The sequence below is a fragment of the Strix aluco genome, chromosome 20 (assembly GCF_031877795.1).
Source record: "Strix aluco isolate bStrAlu1 chromosome 20, bStrAlu1.hap1, whole genome shotgun sequence".
NCBI lineage: Eukaryota > Metazoa > Chordata > Aves > Strigiformes > Strigidae > Strix > Strix aluco.
The window spans coordinates 5555365-5568644 of record NC_133950.1 but is presented as its reverse complement, the minus strand read 5'-3'; the positions used below and the strand labels follow the sequence as shown (position 1 = coordinate 5568644).

Here is a 13280-nt window from a genome sequence, read left to right as displayed (position 1 = left end):
CTGGGATAGATTCAGCAGAGGAGGGGAAAGACTCCGTGCACTGTGGAAACTCATTCTTTGCTTCACAGAAAGCAAATTTTTAGTAAAAGCCAGACTTCCCCAGCATATTCCTCCTGATGAACAAAACCCACCCAGAAAGCAGGACTGAGGAACCCTGAATGCTATTAATGGAGAGGGAATACAATCCTGAAACCCACTGCTTGATACCCAGGTTGGGGGCACGATGTTTCACCAACAGAGCTCAGGGATTATCCCACCTAAGTGCCACGCTGACCTCAGTGGTGTCAGTAACTCTGAAGCACACCAGGACGATGCACCCTCGAGAGCAGCAGCCAGGGTGTTGGAAGGGAGACGTGTATTCGTGCCAGAGTAAAGCAAACCTACCAGTGCCCAGATAATCCACTCACTTATCCTCCAGGACTTGCCCTGAAGAACTGCTATGTCTCATCCATCTAAAGCATTCTTCATCCCACAATAGAATTATTCCACACAATTTAGGAGTCCCAAACAAGGGTAAGCAGACCCTGGAGTCTTCCTCCCACATGAGCCAAAGGAGACAGCGTGAACACTTGCTTTTGTGTAGGGTCTTGCTCATCACAGCCAGCTGCAAGACACTGCTTCAGCCACACAGAGAGACCCAGACAGCAACTGGAGCTAACAGCCCCCCCTCCCAAAACCTCCTGGGGCTACAGATGGAGACCCAACGGAAGGGAGACAGTGCCTGGCAGACTAGGGAGTTTCCTGCCTGCCCTTTCAGCATGGGAAGGCTGATGCCAAGAGTGCTCTGCCGAGGGGAAAGAAAGGAGTTGGTACCATCTGAAAAAGGAGACTGCTGTTCTTTATTAACCAGTGAAGTGGGCCCAAACACTCACGTGTGGGAGGAAAAACAATGGGGGGAGCAGGCCCAGGCATAGCCCAGGCTGCTGCTGAGCTGTCTCCACGTGGAAAAGGACACCCTTTTGGGGAAGGGGGCACAGCAAACCCCCAGGGCAGAGAAACTACCCAGCAGGATGCGGGGAGCTGGGTGGCACTCAGGAGCTGAGCGCAGGCACGGAGAGGAAAGCAGGGATGCTCACAGTCTAGTTGCAGTTCTTGGGCAGGCGATAGACACCGCCGGAGTAGATGAGTTGCTGGTCTCGAACCTTTTTCTGAAGAAAACCCTGCAGCTCTTGTATATCGATTTCTGTCACCACTGGGCCTGTCATCACAAACATCTTCAGCATGCTGTGAATCCTCTCCAAGGACAGGCTCTCGAGGTTGGTCAGCATAGCCTGGATGTATGTCCAGAATAGCTGCAGAGGGGGACATGCAAGTAACAGTAAACCACACTGACAACTATACCATGAAGAAAAGGGGTACCTTAGCATCCTGTACCCCAAAAGCAGAGCAGGGCTGTGGCTGGCAGTAAGTTCTGTGCTCAGCCATGAGCATGTGGTCTTTAAACAGGCAATATCCAAGAACAGCATCAGGTGCTGGGACACACAGCTAGAAAGCAGGATTTGACGTGCAGTACGTGCATGACCCTCAGTGGATAAACACCAGTATGACACCTCCGTGTTGCACAGTGGCACAACACACGCACAACATGACACATGGGTAGGAAAAGCACCGGAAGTGACCAGGAACCACAACCCAGAGAAGGCAAAGGTCTAGCTGCTTGCGCAAATCCAAGTAAGTTATGACTATTTTCAAATATGAAATCGTGTCTCAGACTCTCTCTTTTTTTCAAACTGAAAAAACAGATTTAGAGATGTCCAAATGGTTGCCTGGCTCAGCAGCCCAGCACTTTTCTGGAGGGAAGGCTGCAATTCAGCACCTGCATCAATGAGCATTAATCAAGGGATATCCTCTGCAAAAAACCCTCATGCTGTGGAAAATGCAAATCCAAAGTGCAAATTGAATCCATCATCTTAATAAGATTCCCCAAAACCAAAAGCACTTTGCATTGTCCTGCCAGCTTGGCAAGCAGCCAAGACACACGGACGGGTACCTGCAGCTCTTCCTCTTTCTGGTCAGCCTGCGATGCCATGGCAGAGTCCCCCTCCTCATCGCTGTCTATCAGAACAACCTTCTCCACCTGGTCCTTCTGCTCCTCCTCAATCACGGTGAAGGTGCCTTGGGGCTCTTCACGCAGGACCCCCTGCTGCAGCCACAGCGTCATCTTCCGCTTCAGCGATGTCACAGGCACCTTCAGCACTTCGCTCAGCTCCGTCAGTGTCCACGTGCCTGCAGAGACGGCGAGTATGGGAGAACAGCGCAGGACACCCGCCCACCTGCGCGGCTGGGAGCGAGCAGCCGTGCGCAGCAGCTGCCCGAAAGCAGCCTGGGTGCTGAGCTGTGGCCCCGCTGGGTGCTGTCTCCTAGCAGAGCTGGCTGAGCCCGGTGGTAGATCCAAGCCCACAGACCAGGTCTTGGTGCTGCTGCCAGAGCTCTCAGAGCCTTCAGGCACCCGAGGACCACGGCCCTCCCACCCGCCCACGGGAAGGGCACAGACACGGGTGGTAACGCCGAGTCTCTGCCACTCACTCTTGGTCTGGAAGTGCAGAATGATGGCAGCATGCACGGGAGAGACGGACAGGGAGAGGGTGCGATCTGCCAGCTCCACCTCCAAGCTCACCAGGCCCAGGTGGTACTTCCAGTTCAGGGTCCTCATGGCCTGGAAAAGGGGGAAGCAGCCGTTCACAGCAGATCTTCTACCAGGAACCACTAAGTGCTGCCATTACTGCAAATGCCCCTCTACCACGAGGGCCAGCCGCAGTCACAGAATCACAGAATCATCCAGGTTGGAAAAGACCTCCAGTCCAACCATGAACCTCACCCTGACCGTTCCCAACTCCACCAGATCCCTCAGCACTGGGTCAACCTGACTCTTCAACCCCTCCAGGGATGGGGACTCCCCCCCTGCCCTGGGCAGCCCATTCCAACGCCCAACAACCCCTTCTGCAAAGAAATCCTTCCTAAGAGCCAGTCTGACCCTGCCCTGGCGCAGCTTGAGGCCATTCCCTCTTGTCCTGGCACTTGTTCCTTGGCTCAAGAGACTCATCCCCCCTCTCTGCACCCTCCTTTCAGGGAGTTGGAGAGGGCCATGAGGTCTCCCCTCAGCCTCCTCTTTCCTAACTGCAATCACTGTGATGACCCAGGCACCCCATAAAGAGACAAACCCTTCTTTTGGCAATAGCTAAGCTAGCGCAGCTTCTAACCCTGATTCAAAGCTGAAGGACTTGGGGATTCCACCATAACAACGTGGTGTACTAGCAGCTAAAATTTAAGGCATGTTAAAAACCATGCTATATAACAAAGTCTGCACAGCATACATCTCTTTTAAGGATGATTAAGGTTGTCTCACCTTTAATTTTTCATACTTCTTGGAGTAGGCTTCCATGGCTTCCTTCACCTGCTCCGGAAGCTCTAGCTTCTCCTCTTTCAGCGGTGGCCAGAACTCACTCGACAGGATAACGGCAACGAGGCTGAAGGGTGGCCTCTCCTCCTCTGGGAGCTTCTCTTCCTCATCACGAATGTTGGCATTAATGCGTCGCGAGTCAGCCATATCCTGGAAAAAGCAGAGGAAGCTAAAGCAGCTCCTTCTCTTCCAAGTCAGTGCTAACTCTTAGTAAAGGAGAAGCTTGAACTGTCTAGTGCTGTCTCCAAATGATGATGATGGTGACATTGGAAAGGATATGATCATGTGTGTCTACTAGAAAGTCTCCTACATACCCAGAAACATTTGTGGGGAGGTTGAGGAAGAACTTACAACTCAACACCAGCCTACACTGGAGTCCCTCCAGGCCTCTGCTCTTCCCACAACGCTCCAAGTGAATTAAATCCAGAAACCCAACCCTAGAGGTGCTGGAAGAGCCCAGCTCTTCAGTGCCAGAATACTGCACTGCAGGAAAGGCAGGTGAGACAACAGCACCAGAGCAACCCAGCATCAGCAACCCAGCCCACAGGGCTTAAAAAACAGACAGGATTTTGAATGCAGTTTTGCCTGTCACAAATCAGCCTCCCCACTGGCATTTTGGGAACCCCACTTTCCTAAAAGAACCTTTTTGGGTCATCCTCAAGTCCCTCCCCTTCCCCAGTGAGCTCAAACACCCCGGACTTGAATTTAAAAAAAAAAGAAGTTACTTTTAACATGACTTCACAATAGTGCATCTGAGCTTCACCAAACCGCAGCTTCAGCAGCTCCACGTTGCGAATCTCCCTGATAAGAGAAACAGCTCAGACACGGCTCCCTCAGACAGATGAGCCTGGCTTGGCCTCCACCCCTTGCAACACAGCCGAAAAAGGACCCCCCGGCACAAGGGTGCTTGCTCCTCCTAGGAAGCCTTGCAAGGTGCATTATCTGAACAGGACGCTTCCTGGCATCTAAGTGAGGAACAGTCACTTCCTCTGTGGGCCAGCAGCTCTCTGAAGACCCTCCCATCCCGTCCATTTGGACGAGCACAGCACCTAGCCATCCCCCTCGACGACACAGCACGCCCTCAGCACTTGGCGAGCCACTTGCCTGAGACCGCCCGTCCCAGACGTGGCTCACACTGGCTGCGTTTCACAGAAAGGAAAACCACTGCAACTGTTGAATCAAGAGACATAGCTGGGTTGCAACTGAGGTTTCCTGATGCTTCATCCCTTTTTCTTACTTTGACACTTTCTGCTGACCCTAAGCAGCCTGTGCAGGTTGTGGGGGTCACCAGAAGACGTGGGATGGAGCTAAGAGGGTATCGACGCCTCCAATTTCCTACATGCTGCCCTATTAGTGCAAGCCCAGGGCAGGACTGTGCGGGAAGCAGCCCAAGAAGAGGTGAGTGCATGAAATTCTAGATGAAAACCCAAAGCTGCAGAGAAAATGGCCAAAACCATTCCTGGCTCCAGAAACAGCTGTTCGTAGGACCAAGTCTGAAGCACACCTTTATCAGGTGATTTTACCATGGAAAATTCCTGGCTGAACATGAGCCAGCAGTGTGCCCAGGTGGCCAAGAAGGCCAATGGCATCCTGGCTTGCATCAGCACTAGTGTGGCCAGCAGGGACAGGGAAGGGATCTCACCCCTGTACTCAGCACTGGTGAGGCCGCCCCTCGATGAGTGGGTTCAGTTTTGGGCCCCTCACTCCAAAAAGGCCATTGAATGACTCGAGCGTGTCCAGAGAAGGGCAACAGAGCTGGTGCAGGGTCTGGAGCACAGGTCTGATGGGGAGCGGCTGAGGGGACTGGGGGGGTTTAGTCTGGAGAAGAGGAGGCTGAGGGGAGACCTCATGGCCCTCTGCAACTCCCTGAAAGGAGGGTGCAGAGAGGGGGGATGAGTCTCTTGACACAAGGAACCAGCACCAGGACAAGAGGGAATGGCCTCAAGCTGCGCCAGGGCAGGGTCAGACTGGCTCTTAGGAAGGATTTCTTTGCAGAAGGGGTTGTTGGGCGTTGGAATGGGCTGCCCAGGGCAGGGGGGGAGTCCCCATCCCTGGAGGGGTTGAAGAGTCGGGTTGAGCCAGCGCTGAGGGATCTGGTGGAGTTGGGAACGGTCAGTATGAGGTTCATGGTTGGACTGGAGGAGCTTCAAGATCTTTTCCAACCTGGATGATTCTGTGGAAAGGTCTGGGGTGAGGTGTTTGAACCTCACCTCTCAGCACTGTAGTTGAACTGATGTAGTAGGCGGTCAGCCAGAAGTGTGCGGTATTCGTTGATAAACAGGTCCTTGCTGCCATAGATGCTCACCAGCAGGCTGATGATGTCCGAGGACCGACGCTTGGAACTTGATTTTCCTAGTGAAATCCAGCAGACAACAGTGTGAGATTAACAGAGACCTGCCGCAGCCCAGCTCAGCTCTGGAGGACGAGGAGCTGAGCTGCTCAGGACTACAGCCCACCGGGGAAAACTGCAGGCTGTCAGGACTTCTGGTCTTGGCATCTAACCTGGATCTGCATCAACCGGGTCAGGAACCCAGTCCCCCGGTTCCGAGATGTCATCATCACTCTCCTGGCCGTTCTCCAGGGTCACCGGGTCAGCTTTTGAGAGCTCGTTTGCAAGATCACCAGAGCCCTCAGCATCCCCTGTGAGACCGGCCACAATCTGCCGCACCGTGTCTTCCCGAGTCCTGCCAACAGGTGAGAGAAACAGCAAGTGGAGGGAAGGGGAGGGAAAGGGGATGCTTAAGACCACCCTGCAAGCCTCTTACCTCAGATACTTCCTGATGGGCTCACAGGCGACCTCCAGGATAACCATAGAGGGGTCAAGCTCCCGCAAGGCCTTGATGGCCGAGATATACAGAGTGATGATGTCGGATGTGTTGACTCCTACAGGAGAGGGCAGAAGCAGTCAGAGCCCCAGAGCACAGACTAAGAGCTTGGAAGCAAGGAGCCTGGCTGCTCTGACCCCTCTGTTCAATCTACGGAGTCGGAGGTGAAGGGCTTGCTGCCCTGCTGCCCCAGCCAAAGGGAGAGATCGGATCTGTATGTCTGAGAAACCAGTTCCAACCATGAACACAGGCTCAGAGACTACTATAAATCAGCTGAGCCCAGATTTCGCTTCAGGAGCTCAGCAGAGAAGCCTTTTACTCACCTGGACCAAAGCTAAACTTCCAGCTCAGCTTCTCACCATACTGCAGAAATGAGGCAAGAAGGGGCTGGGATATAATGAGCTACTGCTGCCCACACATGCTCCAACACAGAGCGCATGTGATGTGCACAGCCTGGTTGCCTCTCACTCTTTAAACATGAAATGAGGTGATGGCTCCCAGTAGATCCCCAGGATCACAGAATCCCAGAATCATCTCAGTTGGAAAAGACCTTGAAGCTCCTCCAGTCCAACCATGAACCTCATACTGACCGTTCCCAACTCCACCAGATCCCTCAGCGCTGGGTCAACCCGACTCTTCAACCCCTCCAGGGATGGGGACTCCCCCCCTGCCCTGGGCAGCCCATTCCAACGCCCAACAACCCCTTCTGCAAAGAAATCCTTCCTAAGAGCCAGTCTGACCCTGCCCTGGCGCAGCTTGAGGCCATTCCCTCTTGTCCTGGCGCTGGTTCCTTGGCTCAAGAGACTCCTCCCCCCTCTCTGCACCCTCCTTTCAGGGAGTTGTAGCGGGTCATGAGGTCTCCCCTCAGCCTCCTCTTCTCCAGACTAAACCCCCCCAGTCCCCTCAGCCGCTCCCCATCAGACCTGTGCTCCAGACCCTGCACCAGCTCCGTTGCCCTTACAGTGTTATGACATAAGCAGGGATGTAAAACCCACCAGGATGCAGAAGTCGCATTTCCAGAGCACTTTTCAGGGAGCTGAGCAGCTGCTGCCTCTGATTAGTCCTTTCCAGGCAGAACTTGAGGTCCTCCACAGCAGGCTTAGACTCTGGGAAATCTAGAAACCAAGCAGGGATTAGAAACAGTGCCATGCTCTGTGGGAAGGCAAGAGGAGACAGCGTGGCACGTCAGGAGATGGAGACAGCTCTATCATTCGTGCAACCCACGTCCAAGAGTGAATGAACGCTGAACGGGTCACACCTACCTCGAATAATGCTGAAGAGCTCTTCGATGCGCATGCTGGCGTAGATGCGGTAGAAGAACCTTTGGACATGGCACCGCCAGCGCTTCAAGGTGCCGCTGGCTTCTGGAGAGGAGCGCGCCAAGGGACCATCTTGCAGAAAAACCCTGCTGAGCCAGCCTATCACCTTCTCAATCCACTGCACAGAGAGGGAGAGCACAGAGATGGTGAACACCACAGCTGGACGCGCAACCACGTCCCACACTTCCCCCATCACCAGGCAGCTACCGCAGCAAGCAGAAACGAGCAGCTAGCCAAGGACAGCACTACCCCCAGCTGCTCTCCAAACGCTCCCTGGCCTGGGTCATAGCCAGGGAAAGCCTAGCTGAAAGACTATGAATTTAACTAAAGATACAGGATATAGACTACGCAATGTGTACGAGAGGGGCTGACTGAGGACTGTACATAGACACTGGGCTCCAAAAAGGATAGGGTATATTCAAAAACTTGCAGACTAGTCTATTCTTGCAGAATTCAATTCCATTCTGTACTTGCAGAACTATTCTTTTTATGAGAATATGAGCAAATTACCCATCACACCATCCTTGGCCCAAAATTTCTATGATTCCTGAAATCAATGAAGAGTAAGCAAGCCATCCCAAGGACTCACAGACATACTCTTACCAACTAAACTCGGGCACTTGAAACCAAGACCTCAAAAACCAGCCTAGTCACTGAATAATAAAGTAAAAGCCTGAACAGAGAGTATCCAAAGGTTAATTTTTTATATTTGAGATTTAATTTTCTACAGAGAAATGTGTACTTGTCAAACTTCAAATGCGTTCAACTACAATATCCAGACATTCAAAAGAAATGCTTTTTTAAAATTTTATTTTTCCTTTAAGGTGGCAAACGTGTAGCACTTCCTAGGATAGTATTTGAGTATTAATAGCTAATAAATTATTAATCTTTTTTGATAACTGGATTTGGACAGCCTGAAACAAAAATGCTATGTACAGATCTGGTTTGATTATGTTAATTTTTAATAATCTACTCAACTGAGGAAACACTGAAGGAATGTACAAGTTCTGCTAATTACAAGGCAGGACAAACCTGAGAACTAGAGAACACCTGGGTATCAATCTGGGCAAAACTGTGGAAAAGCTGATAAAGAATTGTCCTAAAGAACAAAAGGAAAAGACCATAACTGATGCAAAGCAACTCAATTTCACGGAGTACAGTTATCACCAAACCAACCCATTCTTCCCCAGGGGTTTATCTTCCCTGAGTGCTCCTGCTACAGCCTGATTAGCAACCGACACTCCACACCGCTGCTGATGTGTCTGAAAAGGGGGTTTGCTGTCAGCACTTGTACTTTTACCAAGCTGTTTCTCAGACTTCTCCTATTTTACCTTTAGCTCGCCAGGCTTCTGCTTTTTTGCCTTTTTTTGAAATATCTTCCCAATTTGGATACCAGTTCTACTTCTTTTTTTTTTTAACTGTCTCTTCCTAAGTCTGGCACGTTCCAATACTCCGTGGCCAAACACGCTGATGTTTCTGGAGAGGTGGGAGCAAGGGGACCTTGGGCAAGGTCTGACAAGCGGAATGCAGTTGCATTTTCTCCGGTGCCCTTAAAATGCCCTTAAACAATCTCCAGGTCATCCGAAAGCATTTCACACTAGGTCCAACAAAGAAAGTGTTGCGCAGCAACTAAAAGGAAGTATATACAAAATGACTGCCAATGTTTGCAGATGACAAAAATGGCCGGTGTGGCAAACAGCAAGGAAACCATAGAGAGTGGTCTGGTTTGCATGGCAACCTGGCTTCATGCATTGTTCTTCAACGCAGGCAAAGGCAAGGTCACACACCGAGGAACAAAGAGTGCAGGGCAAGCCTGCAGAGCCAGGAGTGTATCCCAGAACAGACATAACCCAGAGAAGAATTTTATTTTACAGTCATACTGAGTAAATAGCCCAAGACAAACTCAGTTTAAGGTAGCAACAAAACAACTGGGTAGTTCCAAGGAAGGATTTTAATTCTGTGTGTGGCCCACTGGTGAGATCAGTACCAGAGTATAATCTCCCATCCTTGCTTCCTATTTTAAAAGGGTGCTGAAAAATTGGAAAGAGGACAGAAAGCAGCCACACAAATTCTAATTACAGGCCCACCTACACGCAGGGAGGGTCCTCTGCAGGCTAGGCAGCACTGGTTGTTCTTGTAGTTTGTAAAACAGAACCACAGAAATTCCTCACTACCAGGGACATCTCCAGGTGAAATACAGGGGTCTGTTATGCACCGGCCAGAGCAAACCTTCCCCTCTCGCATAAATCAAAATGGGGAGTTTTAACCACCTCTTCTGCCAGGGACAGTGGATTCATAACCCAGGACCAGGTGTTTTCAGGTGGAACCTGCTTTTAGCCTGAGCTGCTAAACCAGTAAGAGGAGCAGCTGCACATCTCCAAAGGAAGGACCCTCGCTGCCCGCACACCTTCCTTACCTCCTGGAACTCATTCAGGAAGGAGTGCTCGTACTCCCCCCTGCATCTCTGCTCCATCCTCTCCTCGATCATCCGGTGCAAGATGGTCGTGACAGCATCAGCGCTCACTCTCTCCAGCAAATTCAGCCGGCGGCTACAGACACAGACAGGGACCCGATTCAGAGCATACAGAAGCAAAGGTACAAGCAAATAAAGAAAACCTAACTAGCTGAAGGCACTTCCTCCCCATATGCTCCACAGATGCAGGTCTAGCTCTTACTTTAAGTGCTTTGATAGCCCACATAGATGCACTACATATATAACACATGACACTACTGCTATCCCATCTTCCTTAGAAACATTATTTTCTAGCCATCAAAAGCTTTTCCATTTAGAAGAGTTTGCTTCTTTGAGGACAGAAGGCCTTAGAGCAAGAGGCAGATATTCTTATATCCAGGGAGAGGAACTTTCTGTCTAAAGATCTGCTCTAGTTCAACCACCAGTTGGGAACCAGCTGCAGAAACCCCGTGTCAGGTTCTCTACCCGGTACCACAACACAGCCTGACCTCACGTGTAACTCTTCCTGTTTTCAGATATCAAGAAAACCTGCTGCTGCTCCCCATCCGGACCATCTGCTTGTTCTGAGTGACAGCCACCACCCCATAAGCTACGTACAGGATGTCATTGAGCTGCTGAAACTGCTCCATGGCTTTGGGGCACCAGCACTGCTCTCTCCTGCTGCTGCAGCCTGCGCACAGCGGGCTCTCTCCTCCACCCTCCTCCGTATCACTCTCCTGCTCGGTCTCGCTCATGCTGCTCTCGCACTCGTTGGTTCCATCTTCTCCTTTCTTCCACTGCCGCATGTATATCCTGAAAGTGCGGCTGTAGAACTGCTGGATCATCTCCTGGAAGGATTTGGTAGTGGAGAAGAAAAGGATAGCTTTGAACATGGTGTAGACCTTCTCCTGCAGCATCTGAGCGCCTGTCCCCAGGAGCAAGCCTGCCCTGGTCCACCTCTCCAGCAGCTCCAGGCTGTTCAGGTAGGGGTCCAGGCGACACTTGAGAAGACAAAACGCGTCCAGGAGGAGCGAGGAGCACTGGGGCTCCTCGGCCGTGTTTTCATACTGGCTGATGCAGTTCCAGAACTCAGGACCTATATTTGCCTGAAGGTCCGTCTGCAGCACCTCGATGAACCATTCCTCCACCACCGAGTGCAGGTCGTAACAGCGCAGCACGTCCAGGGCTGCCCGCAGGTCGCCATCCTTCAGCGGCCCCGCGGCCTCCGACCTCGGCGCGGCCTGAGGAGCGGAGGGGACACGGAGTCAAGCGCAGGGACCGACCGCTCGGGGACCTGCGGCACAAGAGACCCCAAAGCGTCCCAAAGAGCGGGGCCCAACCGCACGCGGGCTCCGCTGTCGCACGGCACCAGAGACCTGTCGGGGTCTCCGGCACTGAGCACCCACCTCCCCGGGCTGGCACCCGCTGCTGGCCCACGGGCTAGCGGGAGCGCCACGAGCCACCCTGGGGTCCCCGAGACACCAGGCTCTGGGGCAGAACCCGCCCTGGCCGGTGTGGGCTCGCAGGGAGCGGAGCTGCAGTTTTGTGCCGCGCTGCTGCGATGGGGCACAGGGGCACGGCTGGCCCCGCACGGCCCCTCCCGGCCGCCCCCCCCCCGAGCACCGCAGCGCCAGGTCCCCCCTTCTCCACCGGCAGCTGCCCCTGCCCCGGGCAGCACCGAAACCCGCGCCCAGAGCGGAGGGACCGGCCAGGCCGGGGCTGCCTCAGCCACCCCGGGGCGAGGGCGCGGAGCCGGAGGCCGGCGGGGTCGGGGCCTGCCCCGGGCCCACGGGGGCGGCCGGAGCCGGCCGGGCCCAGAGACCCGCGGGCGGCGGCGTGACGGGAGCGGGGAGCGGCGCGTCCCCCCCCGGGCCCTCCCGGCCCTCCCCGCTCACCAGCCCCAGGGCGGCGGGCGGCACCAGGGCGGTGCTGAGCGTGTGCCAGGCGGCCGAGAGCCCCGCGCCCGCCGGCGGCTCCATGCGGGCCGCGCCGCAGGAAGAGGCGGAGCGCGGCGATGAGCGGGCCGGGGGCCGCGCTGCGGGGGCACGACGCGGAGCTGCGGGAGGGTGAGCGGGGCCGGGGTCGGCGGCGGGGCGCGGGCCGGGGCCGGGGCTGACGGGCCGGTACCGCGCAGGGCTGGCGGAGCTGCGCGCCCGGCGGGAGGAGCTGAGCGGGCGGATCCGGGCGGAGGAGGCGGAGCGCGGGCGGCTGCAGGCCCGGATCGCGGCGCTGAGCGAGCGGCTGGCCCGCACCAGCGAGAGCCTGGCGGGGCACCTGGTCGCCCGCGGCGAGCTCGACAGGACCATCGCCGAGACCGAGGCGGCCTACGGCAAGGTACCGCGGCCCCGGCGCTCCCCGCCCGGCCCCGGCCCCGGCCGAGCCCGTTAACGCGGCCGGGGGGTGTGGGGGGGCGGGGGGTTCGGTGCGGCGCCGGAGGCCCCCGCATGGCCCCGCCGGGAGCGAGTCCCGGGGAGCCCGGCGCAGGCACCGCAGAGAGGACGGGGGAAGCGTACCGGGGCCCTAGAGCCGGGGGAGCAGAACTGGAGTTAAAGCATATTGCCAAAATACAGCAAAACGTTCCTTGGAATGGACCCTAGAAAAAGACCATCTTGCAAACCGTCGTTGGGGGGGGAAGGAGGAAGCCAGAGGCAAGACGTTGACCCAGAAGACGTGAATTCGCACAGGTAACAACAAACTGATGACAGAGCCGTCGGCCCACTAGACACATTTTTTTCCCAACTTTTCATGTAATTTCTTCCGTCTTTAATGGAATTATGTCATGATAATATCACTAAAAAAAGTAGAAATGTTGGATCAGCAGAGGAGTGGGAAGGAGGGGAATGGTGCAAGGGCTGGTACTGTTACCCCAGTTACTGGGATGGCTCAACCCTTTCCTGTAAACTCTGCCAGGCAGGGACTGCTTCGCTCAGTGTATAGGGTAACAGCTGAATTCACTTTTGAATTACACACCGATCAGCTTTGTAAAAAAGAGAAGTATCTTTCCAGCCCACTTTCTGATAAGCAATGATTTTCCCTCTGTTGGTAACAAGGAGCTGTTTAGTCCAAGAGCACCCCTTCCCCTGTTAGCTGCTGCCTCCATTCTTTTCCCATGCATGTTTGTAACGTGGCCTCTAGTGTGTATCAGATCCTCTTCATCTCCCAAAGTCAATACTTCCCAGCGATGATTATCAGATGAGCTGGAGCTGTTTTCTCAGCCTACTTCAAGAACTGATGGTTTGGGGTGAAGGGGAGAACTTGCATAAAGGTTTAACAGCTTAGAAACC

General features: G+C 54.1%; 1 protein-coding gene across 1 annotated transcript; it reads right to left on the bottom strand.

Annotated features, from left to right (window-relative positions):
* Positions 1 to 817: 817 nt before the first annotated feature.
* On the bottom strand, positions 818 to 12330 carry ANAPC2 (anaphase promoting complex subunit 2). Its single transcript, XM_074846663.1, has 13 exons — positions 11892 to 12330; positions 10615 to 11237; positions 9961 to 10093; positions 7488 to 7662; positions 7221 to 7340; positions 6166 to 6283; positions 5903 to 6084; positions 5611 to 5752; positions 4126 to 4201; positions 3347 to 3550; positions 2527 to 2656; positions 1991 to 2226; positions 818 to 1292 (listed from the first exon to the last, which is right to left on the bottom strand). The coding sequence occupies exons 1-13, from the start codon at positions 12300 to 12302 to the stop codon at positions 1080 to 1082; spliced, it is 2763 nt and encodes a 920-aa protein (XP_074702764.1). The 5' UTR covers positions 12303 to 12330; the 3' UTR covers positions 818 to 1079.
* Between the last annotated feature and the right edge of the window lie 950 nt (positions 12331 to 13280).

Coding starts and splice junctions, on each gene's coding strand:
- ANAPC2 (XM_074846663.1), bottom strand. CDS start 12,302: ATGGTCCTGTCGAGCTCGCCGCGGGCGACCAGGTGCCCCGCCAGGCTC. Junction 6,085..6,165: donor CCCATCAGGAAGTATCTGAG/GTAAGAGGCTTG, acceptor ACCTGTTGGCAG/GACTCGGGAAGACACGGTGC. Junction 4,202..5,610: donor TTCAACTACAGTGCTGAGAG/GTGAGGTTCAAA, acceptor TTCTCTTATCAG/GGAGATTCGCAACGTGGAGC.